At 38.2% G+C, this 26,517-nt stretch overlaps 3 protein-coding genes and 1 pseudogene across 3 annotated transcripts; 1 reads left to right on the plus strand and 3 right to left on the minus strand.

Moving 5' to 3' along the window:
• Positions 1–1,216: 1,216 nt before the first annotated feature.
• Positions 1,217–6,131, minus strand: LOC103957354 (probable aspartic protease At2g35615). Its single transcript, XM_009369509.2, has 12 exons — positions 5,700–6,131; positions 5,476–5,596; positions 4,564–4,991; positions 4,297–4,453; positions 3,778–3,860; positions 3,494–3,590; positions 3,248–3,320; positions 2,908–3,099; positions 2,475–2,599; positions 2,226–2,327; positions 2,037–2,134; positions 1,217–1,828 (listed from the first exon to the last, which is right to left on the minus strand). The coding sequence occupies exons 1-12, from the start codon at positions 5,984–5,986 to the stop codon at positions 1,660–1,662; spliced, it is 1,932 nt and encodes a 643-aa protein (XP_009367784.2). The 5' UTR covers positions 5,987–6,131; the 3' UTR covers positions 1,217–1,659.
• A 1,528-nt stretch (positions 6,132–7,659) lies between these two features.
• On the minus strand, positions 7,660–11,677 carry LOC103957363 (FRIGIDA-like protein 3). Its single transcript, XM_048575552.1, has 4 exons — positions 11,382–11,677; positions 8,924–9,984; positions 8,527–8,696; positions 7,660–8,444 (listed from the first exon to the last, which is right to left on the minus strand). The coding sequence occupies exons 2-4, from the start codon at positions 9,963–9,965 to the stop codon at positions 7,944–7,946; spliced, it is 1,713 nt and encodes a 570-aa protein (XP_048431509.1). The 5' UTR covers positions 9,966–9,984; positions 11,382–11,677; the 3' UTR covers positions 7,660–7,943.
• Positions 11,678–12,542: 865 nt separating this feature from the next.
• Positions 12,543–13,932, plus strand: LOC103957375 (annotated as a pseudogene).
• Positions 13,933–14,032: 100 nt separating this feature from the next.
• Positions 14,033–17,338, minus strand: LOC103957385 (metal transporter Nramp3). Its single transcript, XM_009369545.3, has 4 exons — positions 16,615–17,338; positions 15,966–16,102; positions 15,190–15,842; positions 14,033–14,427 (listed from the first exon to the last, which is right to left on the minus strand). Exons 1-4 carry the CDS (start codon positions 17,139–17,141, stop codon positions 14,221–14,223), a joined length of 1,524 nt encoding a protein of 507 aa, XP_009367820.2. The 5' UTR covers positions 17,142–17,338; the 3' UTR covers positions 14,033–14,220.
• Positions 17,339–26,517: the final 9,179 nt, after the last annotated feature.

The raw sequence follows: 26,517 nt of genomic DNA on the forward strand, positions 1-26,517 counted from the left end.
CTAAAATAATTGAACAAAACCCGTCCACTGGCCACATGGTAATATGGTATGCGCCTTTGACTGTAAATACACCATTTTTGTCATGGTCATATACTCAATCATCAAGTTGTCTAATGCTGAGGGGAATTGGGCGAATCGAATCAATAGGAAAGAGGAGAGACTCAAGGAGATTTATATTCCAAGTCCGAGAGGAATCATGAATCAACTCCTTGACCAATGTTAGCTCACAACTTGCTAGCTTTGGAGTGAAGATGTGAAATGATCAAGGCAGAGGAATCCAACGATTCTCCTAAATATTAACCAAATCTCCACGACCGATCTAACCATTTCGATCCTCTAACTAAAATTTCTCTAGCGTCAATAATAGATACTTTTTCAGCAATACGACGTATTTGGTTTTAGAGGAGCATTCAAAAACGACGACGTTGGAAATGAGAAATTTTTCATTGTGATCGGAACACGAGTAGTGTTAGATCCCACGTCGTCCAGGGGAGTGATCCTTATATGTATATTCCTATCCCTACCTAGTACGAGGTCTTTTAAGAGCTCACTGGTTTCGGGTTCCGTCGGAACTCCGAAGTTAAGCGAGTGCGCACGAGAGCAATCCCATGATGGATGACCCACTGAGAAGTTCTCGTCTGAGTTCCTAAAAACAAAACCGTAAGGGCGTGGTCGGGATCCAAAGCAGACAATATCATGCTACGGTAGTGGAGCAAACCGTGAGGGCGTGGTTGAGGTCCAAAACGGATAATATCGTGCTACGGTGGTGGAGCGGGCTCGGGATGTGACAAGTAGTACATCATATGTTTTTATATAAGTGGTGAGAAATTTTATGTTTTAAGTTATTAATTCTTTTAGCACACATATTTCATCATTTGTATAGTAATATATAGTGTACCATTATGTGTTCCTATCATACTGAAAAATCTCTCGTTGGAAATTACTTTGTCTTAAGGACAAAAGCTACCAGAGGGTTTGGGTCTCTCAGACCCACATGCATACCATCCATGTCTCTTTCGTTCTCCTCGCATGAGTTTTCGAGACAATATTGTTATACACTAGTGACAAAAAAAACACACATGGATCATCATCATCTATACCTGTAAAGTGGGATTAAAGGCAACATCTACAAACCAAAGGCTAATCACAGTCACATGTAACGGCATAGCAAAAAGCACAAATGTAGTAGCTGGACGGAAAATGTGATCAGATAATATGGTTAGCAAATATAATCCACTCATTGCTCCTTTGAGTTCTTAACACATTTCATCTAATCAAAAAGGAAAAATTGATAGTGATGCCTGATGAATACGATAATACCTACATGTATCACTAGAAGGTAATCGGAAGAAATGAACAGGACAAGAACAATAATTTAAACTGCTCGAAAAAGGACCTTATTCGGGAAACTTTTGATTCACACACTAATTCAATGATGTTTACAGAACCAAAGTGTGAGTAGTTGTTCTACCTATACCTCTCTCTTTACCATCTGGGTTTTATGGGCATTGCAAAGAATGATTCGTCACATGGAGCAAGAATCTTGATCAATCCAGTACTTGTGATTCCAGAATTTTGGTTTCGGTTATCATGTGAATCAAAATACAAATGGCAGACGTGCCATGCCATCAGCCACGAGCAAGGACAGCTCTCGGATTTTCATAGAGGCTGGAGTTCTTGCTCTGGAACGGCAACATTGACAGGCTTGTAGGGATTGGCTGTCCGTTGGCGATGTCTCCATATAAACCAAAATCCAACAGCTGCTAATGCAATAAGTAGAATTCCTAAAATTGATAAAACCACCAGATAATTTCGCTGCCACCATGACCTGTTCAATTTCGGGAAGAACAAAATATTACCAAAGAGGCTACTTATTATACCGTGATCTGTATATAGATTGCTAATTCGTTATCTATATGCCAACACTCATTTTAGAGACTCTGTTTTGATTATTGTATAGAAGGGGAAAGAATCAAATAAAGAAATAACGTGATCTCAGATAAAAAGTATCTTAGAAAGTGAAAAATATAACGTACCTTTTGTCCTTAGGCTCAACATGCCATCTGAGCAATTCATAAGTTCCAAACATAACAGGAAACTTCAAACGATGTTCGGAAAGCTTGGAAATTATATCCTGCAGGCAGAACAGATCATCAAGCTTGCAAACAGTTATAAACCTCAGTAGTGGCACAGTCACTAGCTGCAATTCATCAGGGGAAACTTACCAGCCCAGTTGTATTAGAAATACTGTCGGTAGAAGCTGCAGGAAATATGGCCCATTTAACAAGGGAATCATTTCCATTGGTAGTAAACTTCAACAAATGGACCTGAAATCATCAATTCGAAATTGAAAACTTAAGCTATAAAACTTCATTATGAACAGATATATCAGTGCATAGTATTGAATTTGAACTGTTAGTCAAAAAGTATTAAGCAAATATCAATTGAACGTTCGCATATGGTTTTTGCCAGACCTGTGATGTGTTAACTTCTAATTCCTGAGCTATGTATTCAGCTAGTTCTGTAATGTGGGGCTTCAGATCTGAGTAGCTGATGTTCAAAGACATATCAAATGTTATTTTTCCAACTTCCTGTTCACCTGATTCATCAAGGTTAACAGGTATTGTAATTCAATTGTCTTAAAAAATGAAACAAAAAAGGGGTTGCAAATAGACGTTGTTTCCTGTCCAAATACCGTGCAGCACAAAATACAATTCGTGTTGATACAAAAATAATTAGAAAAAATTAACAGACGGTCCATATATAAACCTTAAGTAGAGTAGAGTGTCCACAAAATTATAATTTTCACTTCTATCTCGTTTTCCAACGAATGATTTGGGTAACAGGATAAATTCACCTAAATAACTTCTACGATGAGCTACTCAAAAGGTTGCAAGTCTAAACTACCTGGAAGTACATAAGGTGGTGCTCCAGTTGGAGCTTCTGTAGTTGAATTCTTTTCATCTGAAGCAGGAGGCATTGGTAGAGGTGAAACAGATTCATTAAGTCTTTCCCACAACTCTGAACAATTGGTTTTCCAGAAACCAATCTTGGAATGCGCACGGTCATACATTACAAGAGTATTGCGGACAACAATTCCTATCAAGAAAATGAGAATTGTATGACAAAATTAATTGAAACTATTGCAAAACCTAAACGATTGATATAACATGAAACAGGGCAATACATGTATACGAACACATATACAAGTGGGACGAAGAATAATGGACCTTTCTAAAGCATATACCTCCTAAAAGAGTAGTTGGATCCTTTCCATTTTGAAAAATCCCCAGGCAATATGCACCACGGACCTTTGAATGCTTCATTAATGATAATGATATAACACAGTAGAAAAACAATTAATTAGTGACATAACCAATAGACAATCACAAAGTTCTATAAAACATAAAAAGTTACAAATTGTGTTTACATTTGAAAAAAAATTATATTCAGAATTTAGAAAGGAGCAGAGCTTTTAAGTTCAATCACTTACCCTGAATAAATAATTCTCAGGAGATAGAGTCAACTTCTCGCCATTGCCAAATATCATGTCAACTTCTGGAAAGGTGTCTGATGGGTGGGAGACATCACTAAATCAACGTTGAGAAATCATTAGAAAGAAACTTGAGCATTTATTGGTCGGACATTACTCACGATTTAATTGCAAAAATGTGGATTTTGCAATTGTGGCTTCAATAGGGTTTCTTATAATTTGGTTTCCACTAGAAAAAGGCAATTAATTTATCTGAACAACAAATTAAACCTAGTACTGAATACCTTCCAGCAGTGGAAAAGCATATATCATTAAAATTTGGATCAGGGCCAGGGATTTGCTTGAGGGAATTAAGCTCCTTCATGATCTGCACTCAATGAAAGAAGAAACTATATAATAGGATGAAATACAAGATAACTAAACCTGCAATCAGTCAAAAATAAACACAGAGGGATTTTCTGGGAAACCAAAGTGTTTCAAATGCTAAGATTCATTTCAAATGAAGAAGTGCAAGTATTCCACCCAAACTAAAATTAAAATAGAATGGAGTTTCGAGTTAATCATACATAATAATTATTTCCTTTAACTCGGACAAGATCATCCTCTCTCAGTTCTAGTTGACCAAATGTTCATCAACTCAAAGTTTAAAAAGAGGTTTGCAATCATTATCATTTATAAATAATTGCAAGGTATCATGTAAAAGATTGAGGATAAGCAAAAATATTTAATTATATGGTCATGTACGAAAATTAAGTCAAAATGTAATCTGAAGGGTAATTAATAAGGGCAAAAGAGAATCTTACAGCATCCTTAAATGCCAGAAATGCTGCTTCTGGTAGGTATGCATATGTTGTACCACTGTCCAAGACTGTTCCATGTTTTCTGTCAAAGACACTTGGATCCAAAGGCAATCGCTTTCCCGCAACATGCATCTCCTTCAAATCAATATTGTAGTATGGACTGTTGCCATCCCGAAACTAGAGTAAATGTGTGAGATGTATAGATTGTATTTTTTTAGGAAATTGGACATGTTGCAGTCTATGTAAGAGAAATTTTTCTAAACCACACACCTTCGTACTGGGTTTGAACGAGTGAAGACCATGTCTGACGGGGCTGAAAACCCACCAAGAACCATTGCACCTCCACCAATGTCCATTCCACCATAACATAATGAGAAAGAATCGCTTATTACGCTTTTATCAACAAGTTGGTCGACCACACTTAGATCGCCACGGCCCAATCCCATTATGCCATCAGCAGGCTGGCTGTAAAGATCACCAGTTTCAAAATTTTCGCAACCGAAAACTGCACGTTGAGGTGGTAGTTCACTTTGATCGCCAAAGGATATAAGATCCTCACCAAGCACCCCACTGCTACTACTCATTTCGGCATATTGCCTCTCATAAATACAATTCACCCTCTCATTATCGCAAGTGCAATCTATGTTGCATTTGACAGCTTGGTAAGTGTTTGAGCCTTCTGGATCGAACTTGGGGTCCTGATCGAGAGTTAAAAACACAACATTAATATAGTTACAACCTGAAATCTACCAAGTTTCCTCTGCACACAAAAGTACCTAGTGTTCAGGAAAGTTTTGTGGTAAACAGAAATAACCAACCTAAGGGTTGTTAATCTAACTATTGTTTTCAGTTATAGAGTGAACATGATCGACTGCCTTCATCCAAAATTTCCCAGTGAGCCTTCGTTCTAGTTTTTTCCCGCGATTATAACATCTTCGTATATGTTTCTTATCGTTAACAAGGTGAGCATGATTTACATTAGCCCCATTACTCGGTGTAAAACTAAGGAGATCTGATCCCAGCCTCACAATGTAGCTAGCTGCAACGAGCGGTTTTGAAATCAACTCTATCCCAACATGCCGTTTCGAAATCAACTCTATCCCAACATTCCTATTTCGCATCGCTATGTTTACACATTCAGATTCAGTAGTAGATGAAGAATGTGATGCAGTAGAAAATTACCTGGTGTCTGCCACACTGTTCGCAAGAAGAGCAAGGCACATAGGTCACAGTGCTCCCAGTATCCACAATTAGCGCAAACTTCTGCGGCGGCGTTCCGATCCAAAGCCGCGTTGTATAGTACCTGTCGCCGCCGCGGCCACCACCACCACACAAATTTCAATCCCAATCCAAATACTACCAATCACAAACTCAATCCGAAAATTAAAAGGAAAATTTTAGCGTACCCATTGCGGAGGAGATCGTCGTAGAGGCTCATGCGGGCGTTGGGGCGGTTGAGGGACTCCGATCTCCCGAGGAGGCGCCGGGGATTGGACGACGATGAGGTCCGGGACGACGAATTTGGAGTGGAGTGGTAGAGAGGTAAGACCATGGCTGGGAGTGAGTGGAGAATGAGGGCAGGGGTGCTGGGATTGGACGAGACCAGACACAAAAGCTCCATCTCTAAGAAGATCAGGAGGAGGACGGCGGAGATGGAAGCGGAGGTGGTGAGGTGGCGCAGTGTTGCTGCCATTGGTGCAGCTGGAAGATGAGGAGTGGTGGCGGAGATGCCAGATCGGAAATCGAGTGAAATAACGGAGTTTTTTAAGAAAGGGAGGGAAGTCAGAGTCGTGCACGACCCCAAATTTAGTTATTTCAGTTTCTGACCAAATTACAATTACTTGGAGAGAAACAAGAAAATAATTTTCTTTTCTTTTTTATTTCCTTTTTTGTCAGTTAATTTGGTTTGTATGATGGGTTAGTTACATTAATACTTTCTGAGGTTTATCAAGTTTTTACAAAACTCTCTCACATTTAAGACATTACACTAACACCCCTCACGTTTTAGTTCACTTTCAAATAACCCCTTCAGTCAAAGTTCTACTAGTAAATTGACAACTTTACCCTTATAACTAATTAATTAAATAAAAATATATTAGTAAAAAAACATTAAAAATGAATTAAACATTAAAAGAATAAATTAAAAACTTACAAATAGAAAAGAAAAAAAAAAAAGTAAACCTAAACTCCTTCCCCAATTCCACCCCCCACCGTTTTCCTTTCTCGTTGTCCCACCATTGCCACCTTAATCCTTTTCCTCTCCCCTGCCCACCCTCACTACTCACCATCCCGTCACTACTTTAACAATTTTGCAGGCCAAAGCCATCCATGGCTTCTTCAATCTTTCTCTCATTTTCTTCCTTTCTCATCCCGCATCTTCTTGCTCTCAACAAAAACTCCACTGGGAGAGAGGTGAGTTCCCTGGCGTCTCGGATACATCGACTCCGGTGACTTACAAAAAAAACCTTTGCTCCTTCCGCTTCATCTCCGCTCGTTCCTCTTTGAAAAATGTGAAGAATAAGGTGGATCGGAAGAACAATGCCAAGGCCTAGGTCAACACTGTCACCGAGGCCCTGTCCAACACCATTAGGAAGAAGCAGTGTCTTTATGCTCTTGAGGTTTTTGCCCTTCATCTAAAGAAAAATTAAGAAAATTTTCATCCTTGTCTGAACAATCTAACTTATGATGCATTTTCTATTCTTAACCTTATGAAGACTCTCCCGCAATGCCAGCCTGATGTTTGGACTAACAGTAACTTGATAAAGGTTTGCATTTGATTTATTTGATTTTAAAATTTTAATTTATTTTTTAATGTTTAATTTATTTATTTTTAATATTTTTTTTTAATATATTTCTTTATTATTTAATTAATTAGTTACGAGGGTAAAGTTGTCCATTTATTAGCAAAATTTTGACTTCAGGGGTTATGTGAAATGAATTAAAACGTGAGGGGATGTTAATGTAATGTTTCAAATGTGAAGGGATTTTGTGAAAACTTGATAAACCTCAGAAGATGTTTGTGTAATTAACCCTTTGTATCATGAGCTGACGATAACACTTCATAATTTCTCGTATTCATTGACTCTTTTTTTTAAAAAAATAATTCAAACATGAAAGGCTAAATCTTAAACAAAATTATCTTACTTTTTATTTGATTTTTTATTCGAGCGATATTTTAATAAGATTATCAGATTTCAATTGTTGATCTCACCAAACTCAAATATAAACGACGTAGCAATCATTATCATATATTAATTGATCATTTTGGCGCATTTCTCTTGTATAAAAAAGTTTTCTATACGCGCCAAGCTAATTAACCGTTACGGAGGAAAACACCGTACACGTACATAATCAGTGTTATTGTCAACAATAGGAAAGCCTACAGTTACCCATAACCATTTAGCAAAATTTTCAGTACAATGCTTTTCTGTTATGGAGATCTTCATGGCCTCTTTAACTAGAAAAGTTAACTCCTACAAATTTCTCACCAGCCGGAATCGCAGCCAAAACAAAATATTCTTTCAGATTCCGAGCAGCAAATATATCTGCAAGGCACATCAAAATACAATGCTAGGTGGGAAAAGCAAAATGGTAATCCGATGCTTTGTCCTGCGTCCTCTGCCCATAGGCCGGCTATTCTACACTACTGGCTACATGTACGGCTGGCGTTGAGACTGCATTCCACTGCCAGCGTAACCGCCATAATTGGATGGAGTAGCATTATAAGGGGCTGGTTTGACTCTGTCGTCCTGGGGATAGTAATATAACCTTTGATCATTAGCTTGTGGAACATAAGCAGGCTGGCTGGGAACTTGGTAATCGTATGTGAGTGGACGCTGGGCATACCTCTCCAATATCCCACCATATCCCGCCCTATCACCAAAAACAGGTTGCCCGTGCCTAGCAGCAGCAGGGGCAGAGGTTGCAGCAACACCTGGCCCACGGTAACCACGCCATCTTCCACTGATTTTTTGCTTCTTTTGCTGTTGACGTTTAGATTCATTACTTCTCTTCTTATCAGCTTTGGATCGCTCTAGTTGATGGACCCTTTTCTGTAGTGGATCAAGTGGGTAGTCAGCCTCAAGCTTGAACTCTTGAACGCACCTTATTACGGCCTTCAGTGCAGCAAGCTCTTTTGCATTAACATCATCCTACATTTTATTGAAACAAAAAATCATCAGAAAAGTTCTTTTTTACTGAAATGGTTCGCGTCTGTGGCTGACTAAAATATACCTGTGCACCAGTACCATCTCCTGTGTTGTCCCCTTGTGAATTTCTCCTCAAATCTTTCAAGTACGTCTTTAGAAGTGGCACAAGGGGATAACTTTCAGTAAGCTGGAAGACATGAATAAAACGTACAGCATCAATTTGTTTCCCACTGCTGACCATTGATTCAACAAGACCTGCAAGAAACTATAGCGCTTTAGAATAATCTGCTCCCAAAATCCAAAGGACCCATCTTACCAGAGAAGAATTATCACTACGCAGCAAAATGAATGTTGCATCTATCCCAACTTCTCAACTAACATGATTTACTACCAAGGCCTAAAGGAATATAGTGTAAGGGACATCTTAAACAGAGCTTTAGCCCCCAGAGCGCATCAGGTCAGCTAGTTAAAAGATGACCAACCTGGCATTTTGTGTGTTAAACCAAGAGAGCGGCAGAGCTCAGGTGTCTGCCTGCGGTGAGCAACTGCAAGAACAAACTTGCAGAGTTCGTCTTCATCAAACTCAGAAGCAATCCTAAAAGTAGCGAGGAGCTGCAAGAATGCCTCTGCTTCCAATGAAATTCCATTGGCAGCATCAGTGCCGGCACTAGCCAACTTAGGCTTCCACTCATCAGCAATTGCTTTGGCTTGCTGCTTGGTGTCAGGGTTCAAAAGGTGATCAGCACCTGGGTCAACCTTTGCCAATAAGGCAGTCATGGCTTCCATAAACATTAGACAGGATCTGCGCATGCCCTGAAGGGCAGCATCCTTCTTACCCTCTGGTTGGTTAGTCTCATCCGGAGGGTAAAACCCCTCCAGTGAATCCAGCACCAATCGTGCTGGTTCACCTGCACTTTCTAGTGCAACAGAAAGTTCCTCACGAATAATATTTAGTTTTTTATAATTCTCAGTAGCATAATTCAGAAGCCCTTTTGCATCCATCTGCTCGCAAAATTGCATCAGTGCTGGGCGTGGCTTAATCTCAGAAGCCGTACCCTCAGCATTATCACCTGTTTTATGAGGAAAATCCTCCTCTGATGAATTTGTATCACCAAGAGAGCTGCTTACCTTGCTGTTTTTGTTATCCCCATCATCCACAGGTTTTGAAGTTGTTGGCTGGTGAATGACTCGTGCCTCAAAAATAGCAGCAACAGCTGCATCTTTTAGCTCCTGCACTCGATCCAAAAGGTCTTGCTCTTTAGCAATAACAGCTGCCTCTCTCTCCGCAAGTGAAGCACAGGTTTCAGCTTCCTGCTCCGCAAATTTCTTCTCCTTGGCTTCGAGCTCTTCAAAATTCTTCCTCAGTGTTGTCTCAAGGTTGCGGAAATGCTCTTCAATTTCTTCCCACTGAACCCGGTCCTCAGAAGTATCATTGTGTGCATTTAGTTCCAGTAATGCATCACCAAGCTGATCGATTAGAGAGCTTGGTGCATCACTTTCCAGAACTTGTTCCACATCAACCATGGTTAATGCAAATCTACACCTGTTTCAGGAGAGACAATGAAAACAAGAAAACATAAGCAACACTAGAGTGAAAGAGTACTCTTGTCAAGAGAGCATGCAGAAATGCTCTCCTGTGGCCCTAACAATAAAAACCAGACAATCCTTATAGTGAAATTAACCCTGCTGGGAGTAATGGAGTATCAATGACTCAAGCAGACATAAAACCCTGTAAAATCTCTGGGTGCATCAGGGTTTCAATTATTAGCAATATTTCTGATATTGAATTGAAAAACCGAATGCGCAAATAGTTCAGTGTTTCGCATTCAAATTTCAAGATGCTCTCAGTCAAGGCATAGCAAGAAATATCAACGCTTTGTGTTAAAATTTTCTGATAAGACCAGCCAAACAAATAAAACTTTCCTGGTCCAATCATCTCAATATTACCCCCTTATTTCAAATTGATTACAATAAGAACCCAAAAATAGTGTCCAACTCCAAACCCACAGTAATGTAATTACAAAACCCAGGAATTAAAAATTAGATGAAAAATATATTTTGCATTCAACCGCGTGTACAAATTACAAACTAACATCATAAATTAAATAAACATCATGAGAGAGAGAGAGAGAGAGAAGAGAAATGTATACGAACCCTAAAAAATTACACAGTCCAAGGCGCAGAAGCAGGAAACTGAATTGAAACACTAATTCGAGTGTTTGAATTGGGGAAATGGGCACTGAGTGAGCTCTCACTTACTTCTAGCAACGGACACAAACGAACCCTAAACAATCTATACAAAATTCTGGTTCAGGCCAGCTGGATGCAAACATCTCACATGATATTTCACATGGAGGTTCACTAGTATCTGATGGAGTTGCACGAGGTGCTTCTAAGGGTACCCCTGAACGGAAAACAACGCAAGCATCTAGCAGGGCAACGGGCAAACAAAGCGCTAAGAAGGGAAGTGTGCAAGCAAGAACTCCTATGAGAAAATCAGAGAGGGAACAAATCAAGCAGTGTGTCCCAAAACCAATCTGGAATTTCCCAGATTGTGCAGCCTAGTGAGACAAAGTCCTATGGGCATGTGGATGGTTCTGTAAAACCATGAAAATTTCATACTTGGGACCGAGGCTGACTCTCGTCCCTCGAAATTTCATTGTTCCACTCCCTTTGCACAGGGTACACAACTATCGGAAACAGAACTTATTCCTAATATTTTGTTTGAGTCGAATCAAAGCATGCAAACAAGATACAAATTTTATTCCTAAAAGTTTCATTTTCTCGAATTTTCTCGGAACCAAGCAAGTCGAAAAAGGAAGGAACAGCTAAACCCTACCTGAGAACGATTCATTGCAATAGAATCAGATTATCAAAATCTGCTCAAATTGCATAGAATCAGATGGAATTGCAGAGAACGTGTGGAGAGAAGAGACTCACCTGGAATTGCAGACGGAATTTGATCCCCACGAATCGATGTCGAGCTTTAATCCCCAAGAACCGAGCTTTGAACTGAGAATCGTGCTTTAACTGTCGAGAGAAGACACGGCGACGTTGACGTCGAGGACTCGAGGGGAAGAGGAAGCCCGCGGGGTTAGGCGAGACGGCGTGGGGTGAGGTGAGCGAGTCAGCACGCAGCGAGGCGAGGGTTAGGGACTAGGGCTAAATGAAATACAAAACTGCGTCCTCTTACACGATTTCGGTTCGGTCCAGTTCGGTTAGGTTTCTCAACTCTTAAAATGAAAACTAAACTTATCGAAATCGGTTAGGTTCCACTTTTCTAATTCCGCTTGATTTTTTTTCCCTGTTGATTTTTCCGCTTTGATTTGGTGTTCGGTTTGAACCCACTCCTATTGGGCCCCGTTTCTACTCCAAAGTATTTGGACTCGGCTTCTTCACCCTTCCGTTCTTATACACTCGTATCTCTTTCTATTTTGTACGATCATGGTTAAGTCATGTTAATATTTTATATTGATTTTTTTATAAAAATAATAAGACAAAAAGCAATATTGATATAAAATGTTGACGTGGCTTAACCGTAACCACACAAATAGGAGGGGATATGAGTGCATGAGAACTGGGAGAGCAGAGAAGCCGAATCCAAAATATTTAAACCCGCTCTGTACTCGTCCAAACCCTCAAGCTTAAGGCCCGTTTGCCCACACTAGTTGCAAACTTTTTCTTTATCAAACGATAGATTTGTAAGATTAGATGTTAGATTAAGAGCTAACAGAGTTTGAACTCACACTATGGTGCAAGGGCAACGTTTCTCTCCACCACTATGGTAGAGGACCACTTGCCACCCTAGTAACAAACTTACTTGAGACAAATCTAAAATCATTAAGACATTCACTTGTAGTGAACAAAATAAACGAACACTATTTTGCAAAGAAACACTAAAATGGCCATCATTTAATTTAACGGTCATATGATTTCCTTTCAAATTAGGGTGATTTTTGGTGAACAAAATAGTAGAAGAAAGATCGAAAAGATAGACAGTTGAATCGTTAAAACACATTACGAAGTGAAACAAAAATGGAACTTCATACACTTTAAAGTCATAAAATAAGACTAAAAGAGAGTTTTCTCAAAGTCCTTGTATTCATTATGTCTGACACTGAATTGAGCACTACAAAATGTGTGCTAAAAATGCGTGTATGTTTTATTGTTTTGTTTATCATAGAAAGATATTATTGATTTTTTTTTTTTTTGGTCAAAAGAAAGATTTGTTAGTTTTGCAAACAATTGGCAGCAGAGAATCCTGTGAGCCAAGTCACTGAAAGGCCCAGGTTACGCCATATTTTAGGGTTTAACGATAGAGAAGGTGTTTCTGTCGTAGGAGAAGAGAACTCGATGGCAATGGCGTCTCTCGTTTCAATGAAACTGTCTTCCTCCTTCAACACGCGACCTCTTTCTCCTTCTCGTTTCCCCTCCTCTATTCACAACAACGGCATACGAACTCTTACCACCTCTGCGGCTCCTCGGGCAACGACGATGGAGCCCATCAGTAACCAATCCGACTTCGGACTAAGAATGACGAAGCAGTTGTTTCTCAACCAAGGGGCCAAAGAGAGGAACATGGTGTACTTGCCGCTTTCAATCCACGTTTTGCTGAGTCTGATCGCGGCCGGTACAAAGGATCCCGCCGAGAAAGAGTTGCTCTCTTTCCTCAATGCCTAGTCCACCGCCGACCTCAACGCCCTTGCCTCTGGTATTTGCCGACGGGTCTCCCAGTGGCGGGCCTTCTTTGTCCTTCGCCAATGGCCTCTGGGCTGACAAGTCGCTCCCTCTCAAGTCTTGTTTCAAAGAGGTGATGGACAGTTTTTACAAGGCGGCTCGAAAGGAAGTGGATTTCCAGACCAAGGCTGAAGAAGTGAGAGTTGAATCCGTGGGGGCCCGAAACGAGACTCGAGGCCTGATCAAAGAGGTTCTTTCTCCTGGGTCGGTTAACAGCATAACAAAGGCTCATCAATTTGCGAATGCATTGTACTTTTAATGCATTGAAAACGAGCAAGTGTGCCTTTCACCTTCTCAATGGCAGATCATCAGTTAAGGCATCCTCCATGACCAACTACGAGGGCCAATATGTCGAAGCCCTTGACGGCTTCAAGACCTTAAAGCTCCGATACAGAAAAGGAAAAGCTGAGAAAGCTGAGTTTCTCCATGTGCTTGTTTCTTCCGGATGAAAAATGACAGGCTGCCCGCTCTGGTTGATAGGGTTTGTTCCGAGCCCGGCTTCTTGGATCGCCATGTTACAAGCCGGGAAGTTGAAGTGGGCGACTCCAGAATTCCAAAGTTTAAGATTCTTTCCAGTTTTGAAGCTTCTGAAATTCTCGAGGAATTATGACTGTTGCTGCCTTTCAATGTTGATCCATATAAGGCAGGTAAATTGACAGAGATGGTGGACTCGCCTCCGGGTGAGGTCCCTTTTGTTTCTAGTATATTTCATCAATCCTTCATCGAAGGTAACAAACAAGGATTGCTTTTATAATTCAAAAGCAATTTTAAATTTCTCCAGCAAATGGAGGCGGAAATGCTTTTGATTATCTGAAAACGCTATTACCTTTCCAAATGCAATCTCAAACTCATCATGTCCTTAACTATGGCTTGAAATAAGGAGAAAACCAATGAAGTACATAGTATTATTACATGGCTAATTCCAATATCGTTCCAAGTTAACTTAATACAACGTTGCAGCTACAGAACTATTGAGGATGCGGCAATTACAAATACAGCATGATTCTCTTGCAATTTCAGTCAACATTGGTGATTACTTAGCTCACTGTATCATCGATCTCTTTGATCCGCAACAGCTTGAAAAGTTGATCCCCCGCAAAACAAGGTAAACTATAAATGCTACATACCCTGAGGTAAAAGCAGACACTCCGACACTAAACAACCAACCAGTTGCTTCAGAGGCGAAGAAGTCGAACAGAAGGTATCCATTGATTACCATCACCAGGGCTGCCACAAGCCATGCAACCATCTTCACAGAAAATAAAAAAAGATATGAGCACTGAATTCTAACGCATACACAATATAATAAAGAAAGGAAAAGATAAGGGAAGAACAGCTTGAACACATCGTACGGTAATTAACTTATGAACATTCAATTCATATGGAGACAATGAATTCAATTCATGGAGACAACTTCTTTTCTCAACCCCCTAAGCAAAGGTAAAAAGGACGAAAAGAACAACATTCGACCAGGCATTCCAGAACACTTGATGAAAAGCTTGAATGCTAGCACAACCACTAAATCAGTCCTCTAAAATGCTATTCTATGATCAAATCTGCAGCAAATAGCCAAGAATTATCTTACAATTAGACTACACGGACAGTCACCATATTGTCCTATTCTGTGTACAAGTATATGGTACATTATCGAGCCCATAGGAGCAGTGAACTCATTATTGCGGTTTACTAGTTCATAAGAGAAACCTAGCTCTAAAACTTGGTCCACCTAAAGAGACGTAGCTGTAATCTATGACATGATAATACATAAGTTGTACCAAATCACAAAACAATAATCTCATCAGAAATAAAAGGGAAAAAGTAAAAGCAAAATAAAGCAATTGCGACAACACCAACATATGACATGATTAACCCGACTACATAACTGACGGCATGCGTACTCTGCTCACACACATTCTAATTTGATTCATTTGCATCAATACAGAAAGTTGAAATGCAAATGCCATTATTGACCTTACGGCCTTCCTGCAGAAGAAAGGAAATAACAACATACCTTGAGAACAGGGCCAACTTTAAAAGACCCCATGAGTTGCTCGTTTGACACCAAGAAAAGCAGGGGAATAAGTGCAAAAGGGATCTGAATTGACTGCAATACATTAAGCCACTCATTCAGAACATCCAGTGTGTCCTCCGAGGTATCAAATACAAGAGCAACTATTATCGTTGGGATAATTGCACAGCTTCGTGTAATCAATGCCCTCATCCATTTTTTCAATCTCAGGTCTAAGAAACCTCCCATTATAAACTGCCCGGCATAGGTACCTGTAATAGTACTACTCTGGCCAGCTGCCAATAACCCGATACCCCAAATGTACAAAATCGGGAACAACCCGCCCCCATACTTTTCTTGGAGATACTGCCCCGCATTTACAAGGCCTATGCTATCTGCTATTTGCGTACCATAAAACCCCTTGGCAAACACGGTGGTAACAAATAGGTTGATGACGAAGGAGATGACAAGAGCGACGGTTGACTCTATGGAGTAGTAATTCAGAGCTTCTTGAACTCGTCCCTTCTTGCTGTGATCAACCTCCCTTGACTGTACTAGAGCTGAGTGCAAAAATACATTGTGAGGCATAATTATGCAACCCACAACTCCAACAGCCTGCTTTATTGTTCGGGAGCTAAGTTTCGGGACAATTATACCTAGAAAGAGGAAATGACAGTTAATTATACGCAGAGGAGCATTGCAGTATGTTTGTTCGAAATTTTGTGGCCTCAAACCACGGAAACTGTTTCAAACATATAAACTCGGAGTAAGTCGAATACCAATCAGAAGTTCAGTGCCGCTAGGCTTTGCTTCCCCGAACATCCACGCAAATGAGAGCGCCATTGTTGCAATTAGAACCGCGAAAACTGCTTCCAGCTTCCTCACTCCATAGTTCTCGAGAAACAGGAAGATGAAACTGTAACATGGCAACAAAATAAAACAGTTTGAAGTTAACACCTATAATAGCTGCAAGTTAACCTTGAAGTTTCGGTTCAGTTCAAATACAATGTAGGAAAAGCAAGAAACTTCAGGCTTGGACCATCAGAAATTTTAACCTTTTGAACCTCAAAACCAAAACATTTGTCAGTAACAAATACATAAATTTCCCAGGCAGCCAAAAAGAGTCAACAGACTAAGAACTTCAAAAAATATAGGATAATATTAGGAAGATCAGATTTTTAAACTAAATTTACAAATCAAATGATATGCCATTAATAGAAAATAAGCACGTTAATCAGTATTTAAATAATAACCTAATCATCCACCGTGTCATCATTTGCTTTACAAATTTTGTTTAATAATCCAGCAAAGTCTTTACGAATTTTCTGAAAATTGGTTAAAAAAAAAATCAAACTGAATATCAAAAACCCAGAAAAATTCAAGGAAAACGATCCAAAAACACAAAAAGGGTAAATTCCAAAAGTTTACCAATCCAAAGCTGTTATGACGACTCCAGACCAGAGCGGCAAAGCCCCATTACTCAAAATCTTAATAGCAATCGCACTCCCGATCACCTCCTGTATATCCGCCCCAATCAGCGCCAGCTCCGCCATCACCCACAGCACCATCCTCGCCCACGTCGGGTACTCCTCCCTACACAGCTCCGCCAAGTGTCGCCCAGTCGCCACCCCGAGCCGAGCCGACAGCAGCTGCACCAACAGCCCCATCGCCGTCGCCCACATCAGCAGCCACAGCAGCGAGTTCCCAGCTATCGCCCCCGCCTGAAGATCACCCTCCAAATTCCCCGGGTCCAGAAACGCGATACTCATCAGGAACCCGGGTCCGGTAAACAGCCACAACTTCTTCCATGAAAACGGCGGCGTTTGGCAGTCGTCGTCTCCGGCCTCGTTGATCCCCACCACGTGGACCTTATCAGCCTCGTCGTAGGCCGCCTCGGTAAGGTCTCGGTCCGAGTCGAGTAAGAGTGGCTTCGAGTGGTCGTGAGTCGAAACCATCGCGCCGTTTGGTGTATGACTTCCCTGCGGGCGGTTGTACGAGTGTCTCGGTGCGCTCGCGGGAAGGTCGCTTGCCTGTTTGTTGGCTGCTGCTCTGCTTATCCCTTCCACTCAGAAATGAAGCTCTCTGAAAAGTGCCAGTCCCTCTCCTTCCTTCCCTCCTCCTTTTTATTTCTTTTGCTTTTCACTTTTGTTGTAATTTTTTTATGAGACTTTTAATTTATAAATGTTTTGTCCAATTTCTCGGTGGGTTTTGTATTTCCAAAAATAGTTTTTTATTCACCAACAATAATGTGCCACGTGGATTTGGAGATGATCTGCAGACACTGTGATGGCACACGTCGTGATGCTTTCATATGCTACTAGGATTAATTTTGCTTACACTCGCTTAATTAGTTATCAACATAATGTCGACATTTCTTTTGAGTAAGAATAGATCATCTTCAATAAAAATGTCAAGTTATAATTAATGATTGATGTGGTAATTTGAAATCTTATCAATTTTTACTCCTAATCATAAAGAGTTCAAATTCAGTTAATCAATGACATTTTGGTTGAAACGATTTTTTATGTTAAGCTTGCACAGTGAAATCTTCAATTAGATTTTGACATCTTTTTTGGAGATGCTCTAATATTTCATTAAAAAAAACTCCCTCCCCTCTCTCTTTCCTCCTCCCAAACCCTAAATCTACAACTTCTAAGCCACCAGCCCCTTGCTTTGGCTTGGAATCGGTGGCAACCTCTCTCTCCATTTTTTATAGCCTTCCTCCTTTATCTTCTCATATATGGTTGCTTTTTTATTTTCCGTCTTAATATTTTCGTCAATAAGTGCCTCATTGGTGAGATTATATGTGAGTATTTTAATTTTGTGTTAGTGTGTTATTGGCTCATATGGGTCTACTTTGTTGGAATCAGTATCTTTGTTCATGGTGTTACACATAAAACTCATTATGGTATGGACACTAGTTAGTTCGTTGTTAGTTCCTCTTTAGAGTTAGCGCTACTCGTTGTCAAAGGGTGTCTTCATGTTCATTATATTCAAGGCTTTGTACGTAGAAGTTTTCCTCAAGAATGGAGTTTTCATAGGGCCATCTCAGTCCTCTGAATTTACGTTTGGATGATTTCAAGACTTGAATGCCTTCCTTTGCTTATTCTCAAGCATGTCTCACCCTCAAATCCATTGGTACGGTGGCAATTAATTTGGTCAAGTAGACCTTTTATTTTATGTTAAAGTTTTTTTTTTAGGTTGAATCTTCTCTTTAATATTGTATCAATTCTTAATTTTATAATAAAACACCTATCGTTTTGTGTAAAAAAAAAAAAAATGTAAGTTCTAATCAATTTATGTCGTTCCATCAAGAGAAACTTATGTACACATATTTTGGTAAGAATGTCTAAAGTTTGGTTTATATTATGAAACACGTGACAGTGATTTGAAACACTATAAGTATTTTTAAATAGATTACATATCATAGTAAGAACCAATAGTAACGTTAAATTACAGAGTAACAAGTCACATTGACGATATATAATAATTACAGAATATTTAGAAACTTCAAAATGTGGCCTATATCTCCACGTGTCGACAAAATGGCTACTGCCATAACACCAAGAGAATTATCAATACACCTCACTCACACTCACAGCTGCGTGCCTCTACAAATTCTTCGGTGGGACCCCACAAGATAGTGACATGGCTACTCTTATCTGAAAATTTATCTGTATAAAAGGATAATGATAAGCACGGCAAATTTTTAACAAAATTAAACTAAATAACATAATTGTTAATAATTGAATTGTTATTTAAATATTAAGTAATGTACTTATTTTTTATTTGTGATACATTATTTGATTTGTAAATTTAACTTAAAATTTTGATCTTCCTAATATTATTGATAATAAAAATAAACGCCACGTGTGATCAGTAATAACAGGGACGGCCGTTAAGATCCATTGGGAGTGCTGGAAGCGTGTGGTGTAACGTTTTTGAACGAGGATAGGCTTGTGTATGCACGGGTTTGTGTGCAGCTTCCTGTGACCGCTTTACGACAAAACCAAACCCCGCCAACTTTGAAATTATCCCGGCTGTTATGTTTTTAACTAATTTCCCGTACATTAAATAGGTGGTTGCCAAATATTTGATGCACGCAGCACGTGGATGGAATTAGCTTGCAATGCAACTTACATGTTAGGAACTTAGGAATAAATAATGACTTACTATATTAACATTTCATAAATTGTTAAATAAACCTCACATACTTAATGCATTTTATATTTGCTTTTTCAATGAAAATTATCTTAATACACTTCACATACTTTTCCATGATACCCTCATACCTCACATTCTCAATACACCTTATATTTTTTACATGCATCCATATTTTCTATATACCCCACATTTCTCAAATCTTATAAAGCTTTTAATTTGGACAAAAAATGCCGACTGTAATTTTGACTAAAGATGCCGCCTAGGATTTAAAGCATATGTGGGTTTTTTTCAATTTCACCATTAAAACTCATGTCGTCTGTTTTTAATATTTGATGATAATTTTAGGTGTTTAATTCTTCATGTAATCCATGTAATCCCTAAAAGATAAATACGAATATAGAAGCTTGAACAGCACAGCAAAAGCAAGATAAAATAATTATTGATGTCATCAAAATCACTAAAACAATAAAAAAAAAAATATGAAGTCTTATCTCATGTGAAGCTTCCGAAACATCGATTTCGTGTTTCATTCATCAAAAATAAATTTTCTCAATCAACATGTTTGTAGTTTCATTGGTTAGGGTTTTGTTCAACAATAGAGGGTCGAAGGGATTTTGATAGTTGAAGAAGATAAATAATACTTTAAAAGTGATTTGAGGTGTATTTAGATTTTTTTTTTAATTTTAAAAAACCTCATAAGGTCAAAATTGTCATTGCATGGTTGGATAAATAAATCATTCAATATTAAATTTTAATGTGGGGTGCATTCAACATTTTGTGAGGTACTAATATAAAAAGCCTAAATAATTATGGGTAAACTTTCAATTTAGTTCTTAAATTATTTTTGAAAGAATTAGTTTCAAAAATTAATATAATTTTTTTAACTATATCCATAATATTAGATTCAGAGCTATTTCATTCAAATTTTTTGTCAATTTAACTCATGTAACTTATATGTGATGCACTTTGAAGGGTAGATTAATCGTTTTTCATAGTTTAAGGGGTTTTTTTTTTTCAAAGAAATAATGTATAGAGTTAACTTTAAAGGGTGAATTAGACGTTAGATTCACAGAACATACAATGTTAAAGGCTTCTAGGCAAGAAAGTGACGGTATTACCCTTTAAAATGTGTCATTTGACTTTAAGTTGATGAAAAATTGGATAAGATAGCTTTAGATATCATATCAGGGATGAAATAGGTAGTTTTTCTGAATTTAGAGACTTATATTACCGAAAAATAATTTATGGACCTAATTTTCACTGAGGTGATAATTCAACGACTAAAATCAGCAAAAATTATACACGTCACTACTGTCACATCCCGGCCCGGGTGGGACCACTTCCCGGGCCCGCTCCACCACCGTAGCACGATATTGTCCGCTTTGGGCCCTGACCACGCCCTCACGGTTTTGTTTCTGGAAACTCACACGAGAACTTCCCGATGGGTCACCCATCCTGGGAGTGCTCTCGTGCGTTGCTCGCTTAACTTCGGAGTTCTCATGAAACCCGAAGCCAGTGAGCTCCCAAAAGGCCTTATGCTAGGTAGGGATAGGAATATACATTTAAGGATCGCTCCCCTGGGCGATGTGGGATGTCACAATCCACCCCCCTTAGGGGCCCGACGTCCTCGTCGGCACACACACGACCAGGGATAGGCTCTGATACCAATGTCACATCCCGACCCAGGGCGGATCACTTCCCGGGCCCGCTCCACCACTGTAGCACGATATTGTCTGCTTTGGGCTTACCATTCCCTCACGGTTTTGTTTTTGGGAACTCACGAGCAACTTTCCAGTGGGTCACCCATCATGGGATTGCTCTCGTGCGCTGCTCGCTTAACTTCGGAGTTCCCATGAAACCCGAAGCTAGTGAGCTCCCAAAAGGCCTCATGCTAGGTAGGGATAGGAATATACATTTAAGGATCGCTCCCCTGGGCAATGTGGGGTGTCACAACTACATTATTGACATAAAACAATGTGTGGGCGCTAGGGCCGACACATGCCCAATGCTAGCAGGGCAACCTTTTAGGGCCCAAAATAATTGGGGGCACCAAAATTATTAGGGTAGTATATTTATATATGTTTTCATAAGAGTATAAATATAAATATATATAATTTGGTTCAATGATAAAAAAATTTAACTAGAATTGGTGGTTTTGTTGTTTAAAATTAATGAGGAGGTTTTGGGTTCAAAACACCATGTGTGCTTATTTACTTTTCAATTTTTACAAATTTCTTATCATAAGAGTATAAATATATAAAATTTGGCTAAATGATCAAGACGATTAATAAGAATCAATGGTGTTTTTTTTGTTTAAAATTAACGAGAGATCCTAAGTTCGAAGTGCTAAGTGCATGTTTATTCTTTAAAATTTTTACGAATTTTTGTTTGGTTGTTAATTTTTTTTTAATTAGTAGCTAATAGCTACGTGGGTTGTTATTTTTAAACATTTGTTTCAATTCAAGTCTAATTTTCAACAAAGAGTAATGCGTTGACCAAATTTTTAGATAAAATTTGCAAATCTTATGACAGGTCATCAAAAACTTTAATTTAGTATCCATTCATTACTTATACATATTAATTAAAGACTCAAAAACATCATTATTTTTTTAGTCCCATATTGACAAGGTTAGTAAATAAGAAAAAACACCTCACGGTTTATACAAAAACACTTCAAAAGTTCATATGGAAAACAAAACATGGAGTTTTGTTGTTTCCTTCTCACGACACAAAATAAATTAATTTTTTAGTGTTTCTAAATTATTAAGTTTGAAATGTTTTTCTAAGTATAATTTTATCGATGTCTTACGTGTGAAAATAAATAATTTTCTTATATAAAGTGAGGGCACATTTTTTGGCGTCACTCTGGCCCTCAAAAATCTCTAGACCAGCCCTGGCAGGCGCTATAAAACTTACAGGCCTTTTAACGGAAAGGAACTCCATTTTGTTCAGAAAATGAGGATTAGTTGTGGGACCCACTCTATATTGAACTTTAACGATCCGAACTGTTTATTTTGTAAGTCAATTCATAGATAATGTTTGCAAAAATTCAATTCAATTTGAAACTATTTGCCTATTTAATTTTCATAATAAAATTTCATTGTTTCTTATAGAAGAAAGTGTTCATCAATTTCTTTGAACTCAATTAGATATCTCAAATATTTCCAATATGGCTAATATGTTGTAAAGATGATTTAAGAAGTCCAACTTTAAAAATAGACCGTTTGAATCACTAAAGTTTGATGTGGTATAAGTCCCACAACTAATTTCCATTTAAGAAAAAAAAATTGAGGATCCATTCCGACCTCCCATCAAGTTATATACATCATACTTGTCTTGATGGCACAAAACAAGAATATGAGACAAGTTTTGGAGTGGCATCTGTGAGGGTATGGGGGCAATTTCATCGAAACTTCCTATATCCATTCCTTTCATGCCAAAATTATGATGAGATGCATTTGAACATTTGTATGTGATGTTACACTCTCATTTATCAAACCAATTTGGAGGACTAATTAATTGAGAAACAAGTAGGTGCCAAAAACGTAGATGTGTTCCTCAACAGACAAGGATTGTTTGCCCTCTCACTTCCGGTGCCTTCCCGTGCCCTCCTGTTTGTGTGGTCACGGTTAAGCCATGTCAACATTTTATATAACTATTCATTTTTGTCTTATTATCTCTATATAAAAAAAAAGTAATATAAAATGTTGACGTGGCTTAACTGTGATCACACAAAACAGGAGGGCAAGGGAGGGCACCGGAAGTGGGAAGGCTGACAATCCTTGTCCTTCCTCAACATTCCGCCTTGCATATAATTATTGATTTGTAATTTTTTTTCTTTTTTTCTTCTTATGGACAATCTAATATATAAAATAAGTTACATTTAAGTGAGAGGTTTTAGGTTTAGTTAGCGCCAAATGTGAATACAAATCAAATTATTATAACTAATCAATTGTGAGGTATTGCCCACTCCCACACCCCTTAGATTGTATTTAGTATGTGAGAAATGAGGATTGAGAATGAAAAATGAGTCTCAAGTATGGTTTCCAAAATTTGGTAAATCCGGACTTAAAGAAATGCTAAGGATACTTTCTTAGAGTGATATTCTCTATGGAATCTCTGCCATCTCATAGTTATCGTCAACTCACATGGCAACATTATAAAATATTGTCCCAAAAACATAAGGTGACAGAGAGTCTATAGAGAGTCCAACTTTTAAGAGTCCCTTTCATTTCTCTCCAAACTTTGAGTTTGTGGAAAATAATGACGTGTTTACTAAAGGGGAATGAAATGGTGGGAAACGGAAATGCACATTTTCCTAGTCATTCAAGTGTTTACCAAAACATCAAGAATAAAAAAACAGGTGGGACCCGCATGAAATCAGGAACTCAATTCCTGAAATAGTCGTAGTCGAATTCTTGGTTGAGAGGAGGTAATTGAATTCCTGGAAATGGTGTTCCTCAGGAATCCAAGTTTTGTACCAATAATACCCTTATGCCACAAAGATAGATGGGAAAAGAGTCGGGAACGAATCCAAAAAATGGTGGTGTTTGCAGCCGTAGATCCAAATTTTGATGCTTTTCAATTGAATTTCTGATTCATCGTAGTCTACTATTGACCACCCACATCAAATTATGTCTGTGGCAGCTGCTAAGAGATACAAGATTTGGCTAAAAAACGATGTCGCTGCAACTCTCGTTCCCCAAAGGTAGTAAGTAGAGGAAGATGGGGAATTTTAGAAAGAGGTGGGTTGACAACAGAGAAAGTTGGGGGAAAGAGGGAGAGAGAGTGAGAGAGTAAGTGAGACTCTCTATGGACTCTCTGTTACCTCATAGTTTATCTTCAACTCACGTGGCAACATTATAAAATATTGTGTAAAAAATGTGAGATGACAGAGAGTCTATAGAGAGTCCAACTTTTGAGAGTCCCCTTCATTTCTCTTCAAACTTTGAGTTTGTGGAAAATAATTACATGTTTACTAAAGGGGAATGAAATGGTGGGAAACGGAAATGCACATTTTCCTCGTCATTCAAGTGTTGCCAAAACATCAAGAATAAAAAAAAACAGGTAGGACCTGCATGAAATTAGGAACTCAATTCCTGAAATGGTCGGAGTCAGATTCTTGGCTGAGATGAAGTAATTGAATTCTTGGAAATGGTGTCCATCCAAGTTTTGTACCAATAATACCCTTATGCCACAAAGATAGATGAGAAAAGAGTCGGGAACGAATCCAAAAAATGGTGGTGTCTATAGCCGTTGATCCAAATTTTGATGTTTTTCAATCGAATTTCTAATTCATCGTAGTCTATTGACCACCCACGTCAACTTTTGTCTGTGGCGGCTACTAAGAGCTACGAGATTTGGCTGAAAAACAATGTCGCTACAACTCTCGTTCCCCAAAGGTGGTCAGCAAAGGAAAATGGGGAATTTTAGAAAAAGGTGGGTTGGCAGCAGAGAAAGTTGGGGGAGAAAAGGAGAGAGAGAGTCATAACAAAAAATAAATAAAATAAATAAAAGTTTCATTTCAAAAAATGCTTTCTATCTAAAATGGTCACTGAGATTTGTATAACTCCTTATTTTGATCCCTGAGATTTGAAATCAATAGAATTGGTCCCTGAGTTTGTCTATCATCAATCATTTTGGTCATTTCATAAAAAATCTCCATTACATAAGGATAAAACGACAAAAGTACCCCCAATTTTTGTCAAATCATTTTGGTGTATTGTTTATTAAATTGAGGGTAGTTTTTTAATCTTTATTTAACATAACTATTCACAGAAAGACCAAAATGTTTGATGGTGGACAATCTTAGGGACCACTTGTATTGATTTCAAATCTCAGGGACCAAAGTGAGAAGTTATGCAAATCTCAAAAACTATTTTGGCTAAAAAAACCTTTTAAATTTTTTTTTTTCTCTTTAGTAAAAAGTAAAAAAAAAAAAAAAAAAAAAACTGAAAGAATAAAAGTTTTATTCCCTAAAATTCAAAGTTCGTTCTACCTTGACTTGTGACTCTCTCTTTTCTCTGAAACTCATAGGTTGCCTCTTGAAACATATGTGGGGTTTAACATCCAATAAGACTTATGCAATAAATTTGATTATAAATATTTATTATGTGTTAACATTCAAAATTAGAAAATATTAAGTTTAAAACAAATTAAAGAGATGAAAAAACTAAAAAAGAAATTAATTAGCCTAGTACACCCAAATCACATCCACACAAGAAATTAACAATTTAAGGCAATGTGGAGCGAAATGTATACATTCAAAATAGATATCAAAAGAGGTTAGTCGTAAATAAGAATATTGATTATGAAACAAAAGTAAAATGATTTGTATTCACATACATAAAAATTATATAGGAGCAAGAATAATCATGAATTATTTTTTGAAAAAAAAAATCACTTTTTTGGGTAATAGATTCACATACATGAAAATTATATAGGAGCAAGAATAATCATGAATTATTTTTTGAAAAAAAAAATCACTTTTTTGGGTAATAGAACTATTCCAATTATAATAATCTTACTTATTATATGACCAAACTTATGGTCGTACCTTAACTTACCCATAACATAGTACTACTGAATTAAATTGGCTCAATATGATATGACACGTTTTGATGAGCTAAGTTAACTCCACACAATTTATTAATGAAGAAATTATAAAGCATCCTATATGATCGCAACACACTGACAAACAGTTGAGATCTCCCTGCATATAGGTCTCAGCCGTACCAAGATTGTCTGCCCTCCCATTTTCCATCCCCTTCCATCCCCTCCTAATTTTCTAGCCTTGATTTCATGTTGAGTTAATTTAATGCTCCAAATTTTGCCACCTCACACATTTTTCACTCTCATTTCTTCCTCTTCACTTTTGTTGTTGCATTCACAGACCAAGAAACATTTTCAGCTGCACAACAACAACATCCTCCACGAAGAATGCCATTGAATTACAATTGAGGGCTTATCTTCGTTCTGTTCATGAATGCACCATACACATCCATAACATAACGGAGCATTCCCAGATTCACAGTCAAAATTTTTCAAAGAAACCTAGAAATTCAAGCACCAAATTTTTACAAAAGATGGTTTTTTTTTTTAATCAATTAAAAAAAAACCAGATGAGATTATATGCAAATTTTCAGAAACAGAGAAGAACCCAGAACC

The sequence above is a fragment of a genome, unplaced genomic scaffold (assembly GCF_019419815.1).
Source record: "Pyrus x bretschneideri cultivar Hongxiangsu unplaced genomic scaffold, Pyrus_bretschneideri_v1 Contig8, whole genome shotgun sequence".
NCBI lineage: Eukaryota > Viridiplantae > Streptophyta > Magnoliopsida > Rosales > Rosaceae > Pyrus > Pyrus x bretschneideri.